Genomic DNA, 21,493 nt, shown 5'->3' on the forward strand with positions numbered 1-21,493 from the left:
GCAAAGACTTGCCGAATCAGTTTACAAAAGCTCTGAATTCGCCATTTTTATGTACAGGAAGTCCTTCCTTCTGTGAGGGCTAAGCGCTAGGACGGGCCTGCGGGGGGGCGGGATCCGCAGCCCTCCCCCTCCCTCCTCACCCCACCTCAGGGAAGCTTTTGTATTTCTAAAAGGGAGCCCCAGTGGTGAGGGAAAGGGGTGGGCGGGCATTTAGGGGGCAGGCAGAAAAGATTCTGGGAATCGACAGTTTCCCAGTCCCCTCTGCTACCTCAAGAGCTACTACGAACAGCACAGTAATGAACTCATCTCTAAATGAAATATTCAAATACATGGAAGACGATGTGCCCTCTCTGTCCCTGCTCCATGTACATTTCTGCCACTCTTCCCAGAAAACTAGAGCTGGTGTTCACTCATTTGCATGTCTTAGCCACTGAGAAGCCAGAGCAAGTAAGTGAATTTTGAAGTGGGTATTTCCTTTGTGCTAATGAACCAACAGTTTAAATTTCAGTTATCCTCCGAGACAGATTCCAAAGTAGCTATGGAGGGCGAGCGAGAGGTTCTTCTGTCTGCTCTCCATCTTCCTTGTCATCCTTAATGTTTGGCTCTGAAGGTCTTATATTTTGGTTTTCAAAACACAAATGAAAACCTAAAGGATCAACATAAATAAAACTTTATTTTTAATAATAAAATTAATATTTCTAGTAAGGAAAAGATAGTATGTCATTCCTTTAGCAGTACAAACAATCTTTTATCCAAACGAATACATTGGGTTTTATTGTGTCATTTGTCTGAATACAGACTCAGTGGAATATCTAAATGATACCCTGCTCTGAACTCCAAGTTGAAAGTAAGTTTTTATTATACTTGAGGGAAACAATGGGTTCAGCTGCTTATTGCAAGGAGCAATTGCCAAGGGAGGGTTAAACTCAATTACTGTAACCATACTGAATAAAAAATACTGCCAAGAACAAAAATACGCCTGGGTAAAGACAGCCACTGAATAAAAAAAATCGACATAAAGCGTATCAAATATTTATTTATCTGGGCAACAAAGGACTATGATACATTGACAGGCATGGAAACTACTGCCAGCACAACTCAGTACAATACAGCTAGAACTGCTTCCAAAATGGCCAGTGAAAATACAGAATACCAGGTGGTCCCAAATGTTTGAAGTTCTTAAAACAAAAAGAGGGGGGGGGGGAAATCCCTAACCCTTGGTTTAAAGACAATACTCATTTATTGCTCAAATGATGCTTTTAAGGGAGGACAGTGGAATAAAATAAACTTTTCTTTTTTCTCCCCACAATACATAGAACGGTTGCCAAACCACTCAAGTTAAAAATCTTTCCAGGGTCCAATATCACTTTTTTCTTTCAGTTCAATGAAAAGCTAAATGTAATACTAATTACTTATAAAATTTTATTTTACTTTTTTTGTTTGTTCAGCTGTTTCATTGTCGTCTTTAACATGCTACAACAGGGCTAAATTCATGAATACCAGAGGAAAAAAAAAATCCCCCAAACCTTGGATTCCTAAATAAGTACCATGAACCACATGAAGAACTAATAGGGAAGATTCAAAACCCACTAAACAAGAGGTAAACGAGATCACCAGATAAATTAAAAAAAAAAGGCTTAAAACAGACTCACCATATTTACAATTCCCATTAAATTACACATAAATAAATATATACAGAGACGTGAACACTGATTCCCTTATAGAACTGTGAATCGTGTTGCCAGAGAGAGTTCAAGTTGGTCGCTTTACCTTGAAGAGGGAAAACTTCTAGAACTGAAGACAAGACATGGAACTTCGAGTATCTGTGTTCAAGTTTATTCACAATACTGATAAAAATGTCATTAGCCTTTTTTGCCTTTTTTTTCTTTTCTTTTTTTTTTTAGTATGGCTACAATCTGAAGTATGTAAGAGAAGGTGGTGATTCCGTCCCATGAAGCTCATATAATTTTTTTTAATTTTTACGTTCTTTTTTCTAAAAAAAAGTTTTAAATTTTTTTGTTGTCGTTGTTGATTTGTTAGTTTTACAAAAAAAAAAAAAGGTTCACAAACTCGGACAGAACTTTTCTTTGCTGGCTTCACGGCCTGTTCTGTTCTCTTAGGCTCCACACGAGGGCAAAGGGGAGTTGGTGCTGATGGAGGAAGTCTGGGCCGGGGCCTGAGACTGCGGGGTCGCCCCGCTCACAGTGGAGCGCTGTCCCCGGGACCCCGAGACTCCGGACCGAAGGCGGTGGCGGCAGCGGCGGCAGCAGCAGCAGCAGTAGCAGCAGTGGGGGGTTGCTGATCCCGGAGCTGTCACCTGCCGGTGGTGGTCGGTGGTGGGGGTGATGGAGATGGAGATGGCGATGATGGAGATGATGGAGATGATGGAGATGGAGATGGAGTGGGTGGGCGCGCCGGGGCCAGGGAGGCGGCGCAGGCAGGGGGCGGGGCAGGAGGAGCGCCTCACTTTCTGTGTTTCTCCTCTTTGTCACTGCTTTTGGCGCTGCTGTCCGTGTGGCTGTTCGGGTTGTTGCTGAGGTACATTTTGTCCATGGCCTTGAGGGCCTCGGTGAGATAGTTCTGCAGGGCCGTGACCGCGGCGCACACCGCCGGGCTGCCGAAGCCGTGGGAGATGAGGTTGAAGTGGGTCAAGCAGCTCTGGATGCCGGGCTCCAGGATGGGGTTGGGCCTCGAGTTCCCCAGGGGAGATCGGTCCTGAGCCAGCAGGTCGGTGAACTCCTTGCATATCTGTCTGCAGCACAAGCGGAGCAGGGAGAGAGAGAGAGAGAGAGAGATGAGGCTGGGCAGCCAGCAGCATCAGCAGCAAAGAGAAAACCTTGCTCCCTGCCGTTACCTCTGCCTGGATCACGCCGACACCTGACCTGACCCAGAGCCCCAGACACAGACTGGGGGGGGAGGGGCACATGTTGGGAGACGCAGCCACCTGTCAGAGTCCACCTAAACTCTGCTTCTCTTTAAACACTTCCACACATGCCTCTCTCTTGCCTTTCTGTGTGTGTGTGTGTGTGTGTGTGTGTCTCTCTCTCACCTCTCAGCTGCACCAAACTTCTAACCCCCTCCTCTCTCGCTCACACCAAGCACCCTAGACGCAAGAAAACATTTCACACGTTAGGAGAGAAACAAAGGTGAGTCAGAGGGGCAAGGAGTCAGAAACGCGAGCATCTCTTCAACAGCCAATAGCATGCACCCATCAGCTGTCCTGCTCAAAATACTATGGAGGCCCCTCTTCCCTAATCTTCTAGAGACCTCAGCAGCAGTTTGGGGGGATGAACTCTCCACTCATTCGCCTTCAGCTCAGGGTGGATGTGCACAAGAAAGGCAAAACTTTTCTTGGGATTATTTTGCCTTTAAAAATAAGTCACCCGAAAAAAAAAAAAAAAGTGTTCCTTGGGGATAATTCAGAGTGGTTTGGGGAAGAAGAAACAGACATTTCAATCGCCCATTCCACCTCTTTTCCCACACACCAAAAAAAATTGTCTAGGGAAATTGTGAACATGGGTGTGTTTAGGAAGCTAGGAGAAGAGGGAAAAGTTGAAATACAGGTGATGTGGCCTGCACAGGGGAAGCTCAGTCTCTGAATCTGGGAAGCAAGGACTAGGTGGGCCTTCCTGACGCAGCAGCAGCCTTTGGGTGGGGGGATGTGAAGGAGGGATGGAGAACAGGAAGCACTGGCAGGCTACCTCCTCCAAGGCCAGCTGGTGTCCCCAGGCCAGAAACTGCCCTGCCTGAGGCCGCTGCCTCTGCCCTCTGCTTCCATGCCCTCCTGTGACATCGACTTTGATAATTAAGGGCTTCCAAACAGGCCTTTTAATTTCCAGAAAACATATCAAAACAGTCATTTTCTTTTCACACACCACCTGCAGAAGCCTATTCAGCCCAGGCACCGATGGGAATATAACTTGGGCCATTTTGAAACCTATTTGACAACTCGCCTGTAGGCTAGAACTTGTGTGTGTGTGTGTGTGTGTGTGTGTGTGTGTGTGTACACAGCACTTTTGAGGAGGATGAGAAAGGAAGGCAAGAAATGGGAGAAGGGATTAGGGTTGAAACTAGGACAGCTTCTGGCTTGAACATTTTGCAGGCCACTGCTTAATCCTTGCCCTTGGAGAGCATATTGATAAGAGACAAAAACTGATACAGGCAAGTCTGTCACTCCTTTAAGAACTTGGTTCTGAGAATTCGAAAAGAATAGATACATGTATGTGTACAGCTGAATCACTTTGCTGTACACCTGAAACTATCACAACATTATTAACCAACTATACTCCAATATAAAACAAAAGGTTAAAAAAGAAAAAAAAAAAAGAACCTGATTCTGGTCTTTCTGACCAGAAATAGTCGCAAATCCACACTCAGCTTCCATCAAATCCCTACTATATACCCCACCCCCATACACGTTAATTTTTTTTAAAAAAATGAGAAGGTGGGGTGAAAGAGAGGGGAAAGAGGGAAACACGCACTCACAATCTTCCTTGTATTGCCCCTTTAAAATCAATTATGGTTTATTAGATTGTGCTGTAACTTCAATATTTACAACAGAGCTGATTAACACAAAAGGAAAAGAGGCCAAAAGTGAGCGCAAAAACGATTTTGATTTTTGTTTCTCTTGACAGTGAGACACAGAGACCCCGTAGAGGTAATGTCTTACTTTGTAGCCAGGAGCATGTTTTTTCTTGTCACTTGCTCATTGGGATCGGAATGTTGTCGGTTGAGAAATTCAGCTACTGCTTTGGCAGGAAATTCAGTTTCGCACACATACCCAAAGTCCCTGGCGAGGTGGACGGCCTCTCCTGGTAAGAGGTGAGAGGAGGGGGGCGAGGGCAAGAGAATGAAAAAAGTTGGGATCAAAACTGCCTCCCAACTCCCTTATTTTCTTAACCCAGATGTTGTAGGAAACACACACTACTTGTTTTCCCATTTCAGGCATTTTCTTTCCTTCCCTGTAGGATCTGGTGGCTGCACTTCCCAGGGAAAATGGCCACTTAGCCTAGAAGGCCGAGAGGATTGGAAAATGTAAAATCCCATCAACTCCCTTGCAGCCTCATCCCCAACCCAGATGACATTCCCCCACCTTCTCTTTCAAAATGTTTCTTGTATTCCAACCTCACACCTATCAACACATTCATAAATGATATTCATAATTACCCCTTGAGCTTTTCTGCAAGGGAGCGACTAAGGGTTTACATTTTAACTTTATCGCATATAATTATCTGTTCATCCAAACCGATTAACCAAGAGGATTTGAGGGTCACTCCACTGAGTCTGCCTGTGTTGTTGATTTTCGAATCTTTGGTTTTAATTTCCTGAACCAGTTGGTTTTTACTGCAGGGCTTCCTGCCATTAGCTCCAGCTCCGGAAGAACGCATGCGCCAATTAGAGCATCAAAGCCCTCTCCGCTGAGCTTGTTTCCATAAAATGGAGCGGATCACAAACAATAACAGTTCTCCAGAAACTGCTTCCCTGCTACAGGACTCAACCCCAAAACCATGCACACTCTCACACTACACCCGAAGCCGCTACTACCATTTTCTCTGCGTATAATTGTTTCGGGGTCTGAACGGTGGGTTCCCAATGTACTGGTATTATTTTTAATATAATGCTACTGTAGCTGAGTTTCTGGCACTGAACAATTGCTTATGACTTAACAGTCACATTAGGATCATTTTGGGCACCATTAACGAATGGTTCATAGGGTTTCTCAATTTTATGTTTTTAAATATTCTTAAAATTATTTACAAAGCTAGAACTTGAATTCAATTATACTATGTCTCCTCAAATACAAGATGTAAATAAGATTAAGTGCCTTCTTTAAATATAAATGGTAGTTTTGAAATCTGCGCCATAACTTAAGTGCCTCTTTTTTTCCTGTTGGCATAAGACGTTTCCAAAGGAACACAAAGGAAAATGCAAAAGACCGATACATTCATTCCAACACACCCAAACTTAAGCCAATTTAGTATCGGACAAACTTAACAGGGATCTAGAGGAAGTAGGGATGTGACTCTTGTGACTGGATTCTGATGTATCTAGAACAGCGAGTGAGGACAGGGTGAGCTTTTGTTTTGAGGGGTTTAGAAGCGAGTGTGTGTGTGTGTGTGTGTGTGTGTGTGTAAAAAGCTGACATGAGACACTTTCTGCAATGCTTATATTTCTTTTTTCTTTTCCTATCCAAATAACTCAAAGTCTAAAATTGATCACTTTTCTTCCTCTCCAGTAGAGAAGCACAATTAAATGAGAGATAAGGGAGCATATGTTTGGAAAACAAAAACCTAAAAGGGCATATAACCCTGAGCTTTCAGGATGGTCTTAAATCAGGATGCAGGTCAAAGATTCCCAAATTAATTCAGGAAGTAATGGTCACGCATTTCTCAAACGCAGATGTCAGAATAGCTTAAGTGATTTACTGCTGAGCTCTATAAAGGAGACTGGAACTTGGAAGAATATGCAGTTCTTAAGTTTTCACATTGTTTAGGTCAGAATTGGGCTAGGGAGGTGTAATTTTGTGGCAGAGGGGAAGAGGAAAGGACAGGAATAAATGCAAATAGTTTTTTGACACGAAAGAATTCCGTTTACTTCTGGCTATGTTTTCTGGAAAAATGAAACTGCCCAACTGACAAAATACAACCAAACATCTGGCCACTGAATATTAGCCATTTTCTCAGAAGAAACTTCCCTTCTCTTTAGCAAGGGAACTCACTTACCCTCCACTAGTGATGTGAGCAGGGTGACATTGGCAGCTTTACGCCTCCCTGCTGGCAGATTTAATCCTATTTTGTCCAGTTTTTCTCTTAAAGATCTTCCTCCATTTTTAGACTTCGCCCTGTTTCACAAATACATGTGAGAAAGGGATTTAGAAAACATTTGGTTGCTCTGCATCACACTGTAGTCATTTTGACAACTTCCTAAAATGTACTTTTAAAAATTAAGGATCCTGGCCCCGAGATATGTAAGGAAGGAATGGTACAGAAAGAACATAGGCGATAACTGCTTGTTAAACTCTAAAGCACCCCCTGTGTTCAGTTATTACTGCAACTATTGTGGCAGGTTGGAAGGTTCTGACTTCCCAACTCTCTAAAGAAGAACCACAAACAAACACAGCTCTCATCTCTAGGGTGTGAAGTATTTCTGAGTTCATCCTAATGGGGTCTTTAAATTGTCTTTGCAAGATCTGCTGTTAGGTTATTCAGAGTAACCAAAGTTATCATCACTCTTACGTTTCTTTCTCTGGCTTTAGCCCCAGTGGGAAATTCATTTCACCAACTGTTTACATGCCATGTCACCAGCCTAACTAGAAAAGTCAAAAGTTGATATCAGCCTTTAAAAATTTCCCTGATTTCAAAGAGGATGCAGGTGGTTCTAAATAGATGTCTAAATAGACTCCCATAATCAGAAAGTGGTTAAGATAAATTGTTTAAATAAAACAGCAAATTAATTAATTTCAGATTTTATTCCCTACTCAAGTGCTCTTTAATTGTGTGGATTAGATTATACTCCCCTAGGTAAACAGTCTCCAATATTGGGGATGGGGGAAGGGGGAGAAAAAGGCAGAGGGCGGATTCAGATCTGTGTCAATGAAAGATTACAAAGGGACAGCAAATGACCGTGAAGGAGGAAGGAAAGAGTGGAATAGCTGATGTTAAACTCTGTAGCCTTTGTATGGGATACACCCATCACAGCAGAACTCTGGGTCTATAAACAGATATATGAATAAATGTCAAAAGAATGAAGTTTGGGTCCACTTTCTCATTAAAAATTAAAAAGGAGAAAAAGTAGAAAATATTATCTGGGAAAGTGCAACGCAAGACCCACCACACACAACGCTGGGTGGAACCCTAGGAGCAAAAAGCCCAGAGGAGGGACAAACCTGCCCTGAGGGAAGGTGCTTCACCTCGTCGACCCTTATAAAATCTCATCTACGAAATGAATCATTCCGACCTCGCGCGGGTGAGACGAGAATCCCTGGCCACATAGGCAACATGCAATCGTCGGTAGCGACCACACATAATGCACGTAAACGTGCCTCGCACGCTGCCTGGCACACACGGGGACGCGGTACATCGGAACCATTAGTGCGAGCACCTCGGGCGGGAGGGTCTGCTTCTGGTGACCCGGGGGCGTGGCACGGAGACTAGAGAAAACCATTGTCTTCTACTTAAACCCTATTCAAGGGACGGCGGGCTGCAATCGGAGACCCTACATGGAGGTAAGGCAGAGTGAGGCGCCTGAGAGGAAGTTTTCCTAGGCTTGCAAGGTGTGCGCGAGGAGGGAAAAGGCGGGCGTGCGGCGCCCCGCGGCTGCAGCGGCCGGGACTGAGCCCGCGGCGGAGCGAACTGCGCGTGCGCGCGGGGAGGGGGTGGGAGGAGGCACAGGTCCCACTGAGCGCGCTGCGCCGGCCGATCCGGGCGCGCCCCCGGAACGACGGAGCGCGCGGGAACGCGGCGGAGTGCGCAGGCGCCCGCCGCCTCACCCCGCCCCCAGCTCCCACCCACCGGGTTCTACGCTCTTCTCCCCGCCCCTTTCTTTTCCCGCGAAGGGAGGGCCCTGGCGCGAGGCCCGTCCGCGTCGCCGGCCCGGCGCAGGCGCAATGCTTGGCGGGCAGGGCCTCGCTCGGGCCTCACCTCCGCAGCACTCCGCCCAGCAGCGAAGCGTTGAGACACTCCGGCGGTGAGAGGCGCCGCTGTACTTCCGCCACCGTGACCTTGTACTTCGAGGTGGAGCTGAGGAGCGAGAGACGACCCGGAACTGAACAAAAGACTTCGTTGGGGTTCACGACGCCGCCGAAGAGGTTGTCCTTGTTGATGGGGATGGCGGAGACGGCGTTGCTGTTGGACTTGGACAGGGACACGGGGCCTGCGGAGACAGACAGGGAGGCCGCGTGTGGGCGCCGAGGATCCCTCCCGAGCCCTGCCCGACCCCGGCCCTCGTCCCGGCCCGGGCCGGCTCCCAGGCTTGCGCCGCAACCGCCGCTTTTCTTCCAGCCCTGAAAATTCCGTGGCTCCTTCCCCATCTCCTGCCCTAGTCCCTGCTCCATCCCGGTACTGGGGATGGAGCCTGTGCCCCTCGGCGCGTCTCACCGGCGGCCGGGGGGACGGCCCAGCCCCGCCAGCCAGGCCTTTGCTTCTCCCTGGACCCTTGCCATTTAACCGCTGGGGCGCTGTCTAGAGAGGTGGTGAACTCGTGACCCTCCCGGCTCTCAGCCTCCGAGGGAAGTGGCCCCCAGACGGGGTGCTGGCGCACGGGCTTGGGGTGCAGCGAAGGGGGTGGCGTTTGTAAACCGAGAGCAAGCTATGTAGGCTCGGGAGTTTTCGTGGGGCGAGGGGTTTAGCGTTGGGGAGAAACTGCTTCACAGACCTATAATTAAAATCAGCCGAGAGTTTAGATGGCTAAAGCGGCCTGTAAATGAGCATTTCATTCAAGGCACCAAGCCGGGAAGTGGTGGATTCTGTTGTCACATCCCATCCTTTTGATAAATAGGCCCTTTCCTATGTTTATCTGTGAAAAAGACTCGAGTTTTGGAAATCCATTCCAAGCCCCGTTTTGAACTGGGAGAAAGGATAAACAGGCCTACCGTGGAAAACTAGCAATGTGTTCTTTTGATGAGCAAAGAGTTAATAGTCTTACGCTTAAGCGTCTAATTTGGGAAGGGGGGAAGGGGAGGATATGTTCTTGTTAGTTAAAATCATAAGCTCTTCATCGTTGGATCCACCATACTTAGAAAAAATTCAAGGCCAGCAGAAAGTGTACTAACATGTTACATTTCTAACACCAATATAATTCAGATGCATTCATAACCATTTAAGTACAGTATGCATTTGTATCTTAAAATTCCACATGGAGACATACATAATAATACACGTATGCAGAATAATACATGATAATATATGTATACAGTACTCCTCCCTCTTGAATGGGGATATTTTAGACGTATAGGGAGGTGGGGGGGGGCTCTAGGTTTTGGATAGATCACTTGTGACATTAATAGCTCTGGGGAGGCTAATAGAGACAATAGGAGTTAAACGAACTCTTGAGAGATTACTAATAAAAGAGCCAATTATCATGTCGACTTGGAAAGAGCATCTCTTAAGATTTATCCCTTGCACATCTAATTTGACATGACAAAGACTTCACAGATGCAAAAATGAAACTTTAAACTCGCTAACAATATACTGATTGGGGTTAGAAATGGGAACAGTTTTATATAGCATCGTCCTCTGGTGGTGCCTAGAATCCCGAAATGTAACATTGCCACCATAACAAAAAAAAAAAAAAAAGCTGCTGTGAATAGCATTTAATCCAGTAAACTTTATTTCTACCCACTAAACGCAACACAAATTACAAATCCATCCAAATCACTTGACACTTTTTTAAAACAATTTCTGCTCCAAACATTTATGCTAATAAACCTGACATCTTCAAAAAGCTAATTTTAACCAAAAGCCAAATTTTTAACCTAATTCACAAAGTTTAAAAACCCTTAACAGCTAATGAGAAATTAAATGTAAGAACATGAAAGATTTTTCCCCCTCTGCTAAGGAGTGCTATGTCTTTTTATCATCTGCTCCTATATTAATATTAAATTACTTGCACTGTTTTTAGCATTATACACTTCTTAACACTCATGGCCACTCACGCAATGGATTAAATGAACTGTTAAAACCGTTCCAAAATTGAAATGCCACTTCCAAATCTGTTCAACTATTACACATTTCATGTGTTTGTCCAGATATCATTAAACTAAATTAAATGTTCAAGTCATGAATCAGAACAAAGCTAGCCTGTTGCCATTACTAACATACTGAAAGCCGATCATTTAAGCATGGCTATTCTATGCCTATCTAGTCGCTAATTCTGAGCCTTTAGGAAATCCTACTTGGAAAAAAATAAACACAGCTCTGCAAGTTCTTTTAAATAGCACTGTGCCTGTAAGGACATGCTTGGAATGCAGAAGGAAATGGCTTACCTTTCTTAATTACAGTTTGATCTGGGATGTTAATACCCGGGTCTTCTACATGCTGCAACAAAAGGATACACATGGATGTAAGTGTATAATCAAAACAAAAGGAAATGAATATTTCGTGCAAGATAGGGGGAGGGGAAGGTGGTGACTCAAAATCCCCCCCTCCCATCTAGTGACATTTATATATAAAAATCTCATCTTGGCTCATTGGAATTGGGGGTTTTGCAGCTCAAGAGGTTTCACTGTACACCCACGGCCAATTTCTCGTTCCCCAGCAAAGAATCCATATTTGAAGGAGCTGGGGGTAGGGAATAAAACTTTCTTTGGAAATTAAACCGAGTTTTGATCTTTCTCACAGTCAGTTCAACCTTTAAAAATACACCTAGCTTTAGTTTGGCGCCTCAGCGGCTTCGGACTTTAGCAATTCCAGCGTTCAGGCAGCAAAAGCCAGAGAAACACAATAGAAATGACAGTCGGGAGTAACGGGGGAGTACTGGAAACGTTTTAGGTGATGTGATAAAGAGCAAACGTGTATACACACCTTCACTTATGGATAAATGAAAAAAATTTAAAAAGGACTACTGTCTAAATTGGATATCAGATAGGGATATGAAAATGATAAAAAGAGAAACAAACAAACAAAAATCCTTTGAGGTTTTCCTGTGTCCAGTAGCAGATTTGGATTTGTTAGTGTGGGTTTCTTTTTTTCTACAGATGGATGGGTATACGTGTGTGCTAGAGTCAAAACGTGATTAGAAAGTAAAATGAAATCGTGTTTTCTAATGCAGAAACTGACAGGCAATATAATGTCTGCCTGTGTTTACAAATTAGCACCAGGGCTGCTGAGATAGAAGATTTCACAATCATTACCAAACACAGGCATTACCATTTAAAAAAACTATTACTTCCTTCTCTAGTCTTTGTCCAACAATAATACTGATCCGAACATTTTCCATTCTGTCTTGGATTTATGCTCCTGTTAATTGTGCCTGATCGCAATGATTCCGGGTGGATGGTACTAAGTTGCTTTATTACAGGTTTTATTATACTCAATGCTCTCATTTGTAACTTGCCTAAAGTGCTTCTGGATTTAAGTATAATTAAATTGAGAAATGTTCAGAAATGACTACTGCTGCAGTTCTTGTGTTTTAACTATATGGGGAAATATGATCCCTTTATGCATGCACCCTAAACCCATAAAGTAAATGTAGTGTGGCATAATACTTTTATTTGTGTTATTTCTAGACCTTGTCCATACAGGGAAGACTGTTAAGTTTAAAACCCCACTGAGATATTAATGATTAAATAATTTTCACCATCGATTTGATTTTCTTAAATATTTGGCAGTCGTTCTTATTAAAGGTTAACTGTTGCAGCAATGGGAAAATTGAAAACAACCCTTTTCCTGACCCAAATTCCTTTGAAAGAATTTTTTTTCTTAAAAGGTGGGGGAGGGAAGGGGAAGAGCAGCAACTGGGTTTCCCTGTTTTTATTTGCTCTTTTGATTAATTTCTCCCATAGGCCAATCTCACCACGAAGAATGACTATACCGGTGTCAAGAATTCACACCAGCCACTTTGGAATTTTTGCAAAGTAGAGCAATTCTAATTCACAGTAGTTCCAAAAGCTCGCAACGTTATTTTGCAATTCAAATATTTCCAAGGAGCAGACTAGGATAAGGTTTCAGAGAATCTTTGGGAAGGGGAACTAAAATGATCACAACTTCCAGGTTTGCTTTTTAATGGCTCTTTTCTCAGCTATTGCTCGTCTCATTTTACTTTCCAAGAAATGCACTGTCTAGTATCAGTTTCTAAAAACATGTATGAAAACACACACACACACACACACACACACAATGCTTAGTAAACCCCACATTGGATCAACTGCCTACTTTCCTACTTTCCATGCTACGCTGCTAAACATAACCAACAAATTTCAGTGAGTAACTAGGCCAAATGAGAGATGTAATAAATTTTCTATTTTCCTATGTAACTTAAATAATGTTTTAAATTCACCAAGCAAGCAGGTAAGTTCATCTGACCATTTTCTTTGCAATCTAATGCAGTAATCATTAAACTGTCAACGGACATATTGCTGCAATATTTGATGCAGTAATTTGAAATAGCATTTTAGCAAAAATCACATCCAGATACATTTCCTCTCCAAAGAAAAGCAGCATTAACAGAGCCTTTACAGCTTTAATAAAATTATTGGCCTGCTCTAATTCCATTTCAGGAAGGTTGTGAGGAAACCATAAATATGTAGAATTGAAGCAAGAGATGCTGGTTTAAATTTAATTTCATAAAGTATTTTCAAATTATCAGTAGCCTGGTTTGCATTGTAAACAGTAAATGCGCTAATACCATGCTTATTTAGAAATCATTTCAAACTGCATTTATTGATAACTGAATTAGAACTCAAAGAATGCATTGCCCAATAGTCTGAAAACATTCATTTAATATGGGGGTGTAGCGGGTTCTGAGAGGCATTGGGAACCCAGTTAATGATTTATGAGATCAGCACTTAGCACCCCGAGGAAGAGGAAAAGGCTGCATTTAATGTCCTCCTGCTCGGACTTGCTACTTGCTATTCTGTAATCAGGGTAGGGTATACACATAACTTTCAGATATCACTAGCACTCATAAACTCCGGGAAAAATAATTTTCCTAGTGTGTCTTTCACACTTTCTTTTAAATGGCCAGGGCATTTCAACGAGCCCTTTTGGTTGACTCTAACACGTTTTTCAGGACAGGGAGAAATCCCCACGACAGACTCAGCGGTGGAATTAGATCCTCTCCCCGTCGAAACAGTTTACTGTCGTCGAGAGGGGAAGGTACCATCAACGGTGACATTCGTCTAATTTCTCAATGGTAATATGCAGGCATTGTTTGAAGGAGCTCCAGGAGCCATTGTTCTAGGGGCAGAACGCTCAAGTACAATTCTTTTCCATTTTTTTAAGGCGGCTGTCTCGGTGGGTCCTTAGAGTGTCCACCCGAAAAAACAAAAGGAGATTTCGAGAAAGTAAACGCCGGGCAGGGAAAGCCCGGGCCCCCCGGGCTGCACGTTCCGGGCGTTTTCTCGCGGGTGGGTGAGGAGGGTCTGCGTTTGCTCTCCCGCCGCCCGCGGGGCCTCTTACCGGAACGTCCTCGATGGCGTGAGGTAAGGAGTGGATCGGGAGGTCTCCGAGTCCTGAGCCAAGCCCATGGGGGCCGTGCAGGAGGTCCTCGTGCCGCCGGTAGTCCCTGCGGGGATCCAGGCCCGACAGCTGGTGGGGCAGCCCCCGGTGCGCGTGCAGGAGCCCAGACTCCTGGCTCTGCCTCTGGCCGGGCCAGCCCGGGTGCTGCGGCTGCGGCTGGGCGTGCAGTGGGTTCAGGCTGTAGGGGTCGTTGACGTGGGAGTAAGGGTCTTGCGACTGGGGGTAGATAGGCTGGTAGGGCGGGGGGAAGTAGGGGGGCTGGAAGTCGGCATTGGGGGTGTGGGACAGCGGCGGGGCGCTCGTGTAGGGAGATTGACCTACAGTGCCCAGCTGGGGCAACCGTGCCGTCCCGTTGCTGGTGCCGTCGTGACGGTCCTGGAAGAGAGCGAGGGCAGGGGCAGAGAACAAGAAATCAGGCGTCGAGTTACAGCTGCCACACTGAGTGCACGGCTCAGGGCTGCGTGGGAAACGGCCCGTCCCCGTCCGCAGGCCGCCTCGAGAAAGGAGCCCTAGGCGGTTCTTTTCAGAAAATACTCCGGGCGTGAAAAGGGCCCTTCCCCATACGCAGGGAATTCGACTGTGCCAGTGAGGGGCCATAAGAGACTCTCCTTAGGCGTTTCTTTCAAAGGGGGGAAAAGGCGAAAAAGGGCCTCCCGGAACACAGCCCGTTAAGCTGCGGAGTGAAACCTCCCTTACGCAAAATTAAAATTCCTACTAAATATTAAACAGCAGAAGCGGCCTTTTCTCTGTCCCTGCATTTGAACCTGCCTGCCACTGCGTTATTGTTTACCCTGTTCCATTTATGTGGGGGAAAACGGTCCTACCCATTCAAAGGCTATTACCATTTCATGACTATTTAAATAGAAGCATATTTCGCAGAGGGCTGTAAGGAAAGCCCACGTTTAAGTTACCAGCTTAAAGAAGGTCTTAACTGCGGGATGGGGGTCTGTCTTATCCGCTTCCTCAGTTAGAAGCCTTTTTCTGGACAGGGTCGATTTGTGATAGAGACGGGGAGAGAGGGACGTCAAGCCAAGGTTTAAAATGGAAAGATCCAGCCTTGTCTTGGGTTTAAAAGAGAGAGGTGCACCCCGGGGCGGAGGCCCCCGCCCCTTCCACCCCAGCCCCAAAGGGCAGAAGAAACGCCTGACTTGGGTTCCTCTATTGCAATTCTCTTGCAAAACAAGCGAACAGAGTAGATTGCAGGCAATGCGAGCCCTCGGAGGTTCAGCCCCGGACCCCGAGGGGAAGAAGGCGCACACCGGGCGGCATTTTTCCTGTAGCCGGATTAAGCATCAAATGTTGCGAACATCTCGGGAACACGTGAAGAGGCGAGGAAATAAAGACAAACGTGGCAAGAAACACGCCTTGGGAAGTAGCGGCGAGGTAGGGCTGCGCGCCGGGAGAGGTCGAGCGGGGGATGGGGGGTACCGCATTCGGCTGAAGGATGGAAGACAGGGAGAGATACGAGGAGCGAGGGCAATGCAAACGGAAAGGGGGTGCCCTGAAGGAAAGCCGGGCGAGGAGGACGGGCCGCTCCGCAGCCCCAGGTTTTCCAGAGTAAAATTCCTAAGGAAACAGGGATGGGGGTGGGGATGGGACTCACCATAGCTGAAAAACTGTGAACTAACATCTGCGAAGAGTCTGGGGTAACGAGTCAGGGTGGAAAACAACAAGCAAGCCCGGAGAGCCCGGCTGCCCCGCTGCCCGAGCGCGCCCCACACAAAAGGCGCCGAGAGCCCCGCGCCACCCGGGACTCCGGTCACGGCGCCGCCGCTCCCCCGAGCGCTGGAGCCCCGCTCTGGTCCATCCGAACTTGAACCACCGATTCGAGCGGCGCCTTCAGCTGGTCGAACCCACGGTCTCTATCCTGCCGTGAGCGGGTAGGATTCAAAGTTCCTTAAAAAATGAAAAACCCCAAAAAGGCAAAAAGCAAGTGTGTGTGTGTGTCTGTGTGTGTGTGTGTGTGTGTGTGTGCGCGCGCGCGCGCGTGTTCCTTAATCCGTGTCTCCCCCTCTTTTCTTAGCGGCGGCTTCGCTTGAGCTTCTAATAACCGCGCTGGGCAGCGTTCCTGGAGCCTGCTAATAGCAGATATTCATGACTATTAATATTACACGAATACTTAATAAGGGAAGAATGCCTGGAAATCGAGCGTGAAGCGGAGAGGCAACTCGCGCCGGAGCCGGCTCTCAATGCAGTCCATTGACGGGAGCCTCAGTGTAGCAAATCGGAGGAGGGGAGAGGGAGCGCGAGAGACAAAAAGCGGGCGAGAGAGGGAGCGGGCGAGCGCGCGGGGGGCCGCGGCGCCGCGGCTGGCGAATCACAGGGAAGGGGCAACATTTTAAAAGGTTGCAGGGCAAGCAAAAGTGAAAGAGAAAGAGGGAGAGAGGGAGACCGAGGGCGAGCGCGCAGAGAGGGAGAATGTGTCTGCGTGCGTGTATGAGAAAGAAAGTGTGGGCGCGAGAGAGGAGCACGGAGTGGGGAGAGGGGAGGGCGGGAAGGAGGGAGAGCCCTAGAGGAGGAAGGGAGGGGGAGGGGGAGGGGGCCGAGCCGGCGCGCACGGAGGGGGAGGCCGCGGGGGAGGGGGAGGGGAGAGGAAGCGAGCGAGGACAATCAGACCTAAAAGGCTGGGGCAGACCTCGGGATGCCGCGGGCGCCGCGAGTCGCGGCCGGGAGCTGCCGGGGCCCGCGTCCGGGCGTTCGTCTGGCTCTCGGCGCCCGAGCTGCTTCCCGGGCGCCTCCGGCCGCGGGCTTCTCCGCTCCGCAGCCGGGCCTGGGGCTCGGGGTTCGGCCGCCCGCCCCCGCGCCGCTCCTCCATGGCCCGGCACGCCGCCCGGGCCCGGCCCTCGCCCGGGCCGTCGCTCGAGCTTCCCGCGGACTCCCGGGGCTGGACACTCCGCGGCGGCGGGCGCCCTGCCCTCGGCTCTCCGGGGCCGGGGCTCGCGGAGGGGGAGCCGGGACGCCGCCCGGGGCGCGCAGAGGCGCGAGGCGGCCCAGCCCGGGCGCCGCTGGCACCGGCTCCCGGCTCCCGGCGCAAACCCGTCTGACTGGCTGGGCCACTCCCGCCCGAGGCCCCCCGCCCCCCCGGATGACACGGCTCGCTCTCCCCCAGCCGCCGCTGCCAGTCTGCCCGCCGGGGTGTCGGAACAAGCGGCACCTCGCCTCCTGCGTGTCCCTGCAGAGCCCGACATAATTAGACGGCCCCAAGCCGGCTCGGAAACCCGAAATCCCTGCTCCGGCGCTCGCCCACCGCAAAGTTGTTGAAACAGCCTTCGCTCTATTTATCCTCCTCTCCCTCCTCTCGCTTCTCATCTGTTTTTGTCTCACTCACACGCACATGCACACGCGGCCCCACAGGGTCCCTCTCTGGGGGTGCAAGTGCATCGACTCCCACCTGGGTCCCACGGGCAGCTCGCGCCGCGCGGAGCTTCGGACCCCGCCCGCCGGGGGTTTCGGCCTCCGAGAAGGTGATTGCCCGAGCCCCGGGCCACAGTCCGGATGCGACAATCCACCCTGGGAGGCTTAGGGGCTCAGTGTCACCCCGACCAGCTTGGAAAGGGCCCCCCAGCCCTGAAAACAAAGCGACTGGCCCGACATGGAGTCTCTGCGCCCCGCATCGCGCACGACACGAGTCCCCAGATAAGCAGCACCCGTCCCCTTGGGATGTCACCTCGTGCCCCGGGGGAGGGGGGGAGGGGAAAAAGGAGGACCCGGGAAACGGGAAAGATTTAAAATAGTCTACAGAAAGGAGAGGAGGAAGGGGACGGGTGACACATCGTTCACATAGCCCAGGTTCTGATTTCAAGTGAAGACCCCGCCGCTGCGCCCACACAGACAGCTTGACATTCCCATGGCTCCACATGCCAAAAAGAAAGAAAGAAAGAAAAGGGGAAAGAAAAACTAGCAAAAGCCGGGACTGCCACTTATTATTTACTTAGGTAATCTCTCCGGTCGCGGCCCCCTCCCCTCCCCCTCCCGTGACTCATCGGCTCTTTTTAGCGGGGAGTTGCAAGGGGGGTGGGACAGCGGCCGCCAGGCCCTTTCCCAGCGCCTCCCGCCGGCCGGCCGGTAGTCCTGGGGCTTCCCCGGCTGCCCCAAGAAGGCGAGCTCCGGGAATCGTGGCTTTTAAAATGGGCTCCAGTGCGGCGCGCTCTACCGGCCGGGCGGGCTCCCCGCACCGGAGGCTGCGGCAGCCCCGCCAGGATTCCCACGGTCACGCAGCCGAGTGCCCGGCGGTTGTGCAGGGAGCCGGCGGCCAGCCGGCTCCGCGCGGTGCCGCCTCCCATCCCCACCCCAGGGCTGCGCCCACCAAGTAGCTCGGAGAGAGAAACTGCCTAGAACTTCCTGAATAACATAGTGTACCTGGAGGAGCCCCGCAGCAGTCTGGGAGATGCGTGTTCCCAAACTAAGCCCGCTCACTGGGAGGTGCAGCCCAGCTGAGAGCGAAGTGCGCGGGGGGGCCCTTCTCCAAATAGAAAAGAGCCTTTTGAGAAAAGTCGAGTGGGGGGACGGTAGGAAGGAAGGAAAGAATGAATACCTAAAGAAGGAATATTAAAGATCAGAGGCAAAGTTAAAGAGGGGAAAGGGTTTTCTCTTTCCTTTCTTTTCCTGGTGACTTGGGCCCTCAGAATCTCGTTGGAGAGACACGCAGAGTGCACGGACGCGTGCCCAATTGCCAGCAATTGCTTCGAAAACCCAGCTTGTCTCTCTTCGCTCTACTCTTAGGCACAGTCAAAACCGGTCAGGAGGAAAAGGGGGGGAAGTGGGACAGGGGCTCCGAAGGAGGGAAATGAAAGAAGGGAACGTCCTCATCCTCCCTCTGCAGCCTCTCCCCTGCGCTCTTCGGGCGAATCGGAGAGGCGGGCGCTGCGCTGGGGAAAGTTTTTCTCACCCGCACCTCGCAGCTGGCCTCGAGGAGGGGAGGAGGCGCGGGAAGTACAGCTCCGAGCCTGCGGCCGTGAGGACGACTGAGCTAGCGCCGCGCTTACCTCGCAGTCCTCGTACTTGATATTATCCGTCAGTTTCCAAAGCATTTTCATGGATCGGCGTGAATGGATTTGCCCCCTCTCCGCCTCGCACCCAAGTGGAGCTACTCTCTGGGTAAGCGCAAAGTGCCGGCTGCGGGCGGCGAGCGCCGGAGGAGGAGGAGGAGGGCGAGGAAGAGGAGGAGGAGGGCTAAGAGGAGGAGGCGAGAAGGGAGAGAGCTCCCGTGTGCGCTCGGAGATCTCCCTCTAATGGTAGAAACTTTTCCCTTTTCCTGCTCTTTACCAACAGCCTAATCGCCTCATTAGCATATCAACAATAGTCCAATTGCTCGCCAGCACCACAATCTGCCGCCGGCCGCTCCGACCCAGGTATAAAGGCCTCTCCAAGCCGCAAACTTGCTCCTAGAGCGCGCTCCTGCCGGGGAGCCCACGAAATCTCCCTTGAGCCCCGCCGCGCGGCCCTGCCCCGGCGCCCCCGCCCCCACGCCACTCTTCTCCTGTCTCCTCTCCTCTGCTCTCCGTCTCCTCCTCGCCGGAGACGCCCCGGCCAAAGCCCGGCACTGCGCAGGGTCCGAGCGACCGCGCCGGGGCCCAGCTTTCGGCACCTCTCCCTCATCCCTGCCTCCACCAGCGGCTCTGTCCTTTCGGCCCCGTCCAATCTTATTAGAAATTACTATCCCTTTCGCTATCAGATGTAACCACCAAACGAAGACCGGCGAAGTCACGTCAGGATTTTTGCCCAACAAGAGATCGCCTCCGCTCCCCGGCAGCTGACACCTCCGGCCGCGGCGCCTTGGGACTTTTACTGGCTTCGCGCTTCCCAGCCCACCCCACCCCCCAGGTTGGAGATTTTGCCAGACGGCTTCAGTCGCTCGGCTGGGGTTTGGGATCTTTTAATTGCCGCGTGTAAAATAAAAAGTGTACCCTGAAGAGGTTACTTGACAGCTCCAGGGGTTAAATGATTTTCCTCTCATTTGTATGAAGCTAGGGCCGACTGATAATTCAGCGTGGTATTTGGGCTACGGGCTTCCTGGGTGCAGTGTGGACAGGAATACGGAACTCCTATGGACACTCACAGTCGCTTCTGGAGTTGAGCCGAAATACCGACATGTGTGCGCCGTGTCGTGCATGCATCAAAATAAATCGCAGGGAACCAACCCTTCGCTGTGCTAATCTGCTCCAGTTTTCCCAAGATTCCCCTTTTTAATTAAAGCAGGGAGAGTTCCTTCATGATTTGGTGCTGTTACTAACGCGGGCGCTTTCGCGGCTCAGTGCCCGGCTGGCGCGGAACCCGGAGGCCCGGGAGCCACCCCCGTCGTCCAGGTCCGCCAGTCTCGGCTCTCCCGATCCACACGGGGGCCTGCTCGCCCCACCGGGGCTCTGTAATTTTTTCTTCTGTGAAACGGAGGTGTTTTTTTTTTTTAAGGAAAGAGAGACCCCCAAAAAAGACGTGGTGCGATCCTTGGAAATACAGAGTACTTAATATCTCTGGCCGAGCTTCCTTGTTTGTCCTAGGTCAAAACCTCCTTTCTCCCTCTCGAATGCGGCAAATCCCCCAACTACAGTAGGTCTCGCCTCAGAGTTGCTCTAGGAACGACCTCTGATGCCATCTGGGCCTGTTGCTTGCAAATCTCCCGGCCTCCCGGGTCTCACGGTGCGTCCTCGCCGTGAGGGTAGATAGAGGCTGTCGCGAATGCGAGCGTTGCCTAACAGGTGGAAGGAAGGCGAGAGGAGGGGGACCCGCTCCCCCCCGCCCCCAGCCGCCGAAGGGCAATTCTCCCTCCAGACGACCGCAGCCAATTCCCCAAGCCCGGCAGAGTAGGCCAGAACCGCCCCCCCCCCGAAAGTTAGGGAGAAGACCAGAGCCGCAAAGCGGGTAGAGAGTCGGAGGGGCTCCCTCCGACGCCCTGGGCGCTCCCCTGCACGCCCGGTCCCCGCCTGCGCACGGCGGCACAGGCCCTTGGCTGAACCCAGCTCCAGGCTCGGCGCCGCGCTCCGCCCGCAAAAATGGTCAACTTCCAGCGCCAGCGCCACGCACCCTGCGGGCTGGCCCGGGGCCGCCGCCCAACGTGGCGGCTGGAAGTCGGGGGGTGGGCCTCCCGGGAGACCGACACCCTCCCAGCCGCGGCCGCAGCCGCAGAGCGCGATCTGTAGGCCAAAGCCTAGGCCCGGGAGCGGGGGATCTTACACCCCAGACGTCGCCACAGTGTGCTTGGGGAAAACCTAGGTTTCGCTTTCTTTCTATCTGTGGGCCGGGGAAGGCATTTCAGGGCCTTCATCCTCTCCACCTTCCCCCCTTGCTGACCCGAGCCCCGCAGATCTCCGGCTCCACACCCG

General features: G+C 50.1%; 1 protein-coding gene and 1 long non-coding RNA gene across 4 annotated transcripts; one reads left to right on the forward strand and one right to left on the reverse strand.

Annotated features, from left to right (window-relative positions):
* Positions 1-704: 704 nt before the first annotated feature.
* Positions 705-19,308, reverse strand: TFAP2A (transcription factor AP-2 alpha). Of its 3 annotated transcripts, none has more exons than XM_060110154.1 (7): positions 19,160-19,308; positions 14,115-14,549; positions 10,982-11,033; positions 8,640-8,871; positions 6,723-6,841; positions 4,670-4,811; positions 705-2,752 (listed from the first exon to the last, which is right to left on the reverse strand). In XM_060110154.1, exons 1-7 carry the CDS (start codon positions 19,208-19,210, stop codon positions 2,464-2,466), a joined length of 1,320 nt encoding a protein of 439 aa, XP_059966137.1. In that variant the 5' UTR covers positions 19,211-19,308; the 3' UTR covers positions 705-2,463. The 3 variants fall into 3 exon arrangements, with proteins under 3 accessions (XP_059966137.1, XP_059966134.1, XP_059966138.1); XM_060110151.1 differs by lacking the exon at positions 19,160-19,308 and adding an exon at positions 16,810-17,077; XM_060110155.1 differs by lacking the exon at positions 19,160-19,308 and adding an exon at positions 15,778-15,899.
* On the forward strand, positions 18,976-19,982 carry LOC132497164 (uncharacterized). Its single transcript, XR_009533568.1, has 3 exons — positions 18,976-19,271; positions 19,446-19,525; positions 19,849-19,982. It is a non-coding gene; the product is annotated as an uncharacterized LOC132497164 (long non-coding RNA).
* Positions 19,983-21,493: the final 1,511 nt, after the last annotated feature.

The sequence above is a fragment of the Mesoplodon densirostris genome, chromosome 10, assembly GCF_025265405.1.
Source record: "Mesoplodon densirostris isolate mMesDen1 chromosome 10, mMesDen1 primary haplotype, whole genome shotgun sequence".
NCBI classification, from domain to species: Eukaryota; Metazoa; Chordata; class Mammalia; order Artiodactyla; family Ziphiidae; genus Mesoplodon; species Mesoplodon densirostris.

What these genes read in the sequence shown, in the direction of transcription:
- TFAP2A (XM_060110151.1), bottom strand. Translation starts at nt 16,989, where the DNA reads ATGGAGGAGCGGCGCGGGGGCGGGCGGCCGAACCCCGAGCCCCAGGCC. An exon ending in CTGGGCGGAGTGCTGCGGAG is followed by an intron (nt 6,842 to 8,639) that starts GTGAGGCCCGAG and finishes TTTGTGAAACAG; the next exon opens with GGCGAAGTCTAAAAATGGAG. An exon ending in GCTCACATCACTAGTGGAGG is followed by an intron (nt 4,812 to 6,722) that starts GTAAGTGAGTTC and finishes ACCTCTTACCAG; the next exon opens with GAGAGGCCGTCCACCTCGCC.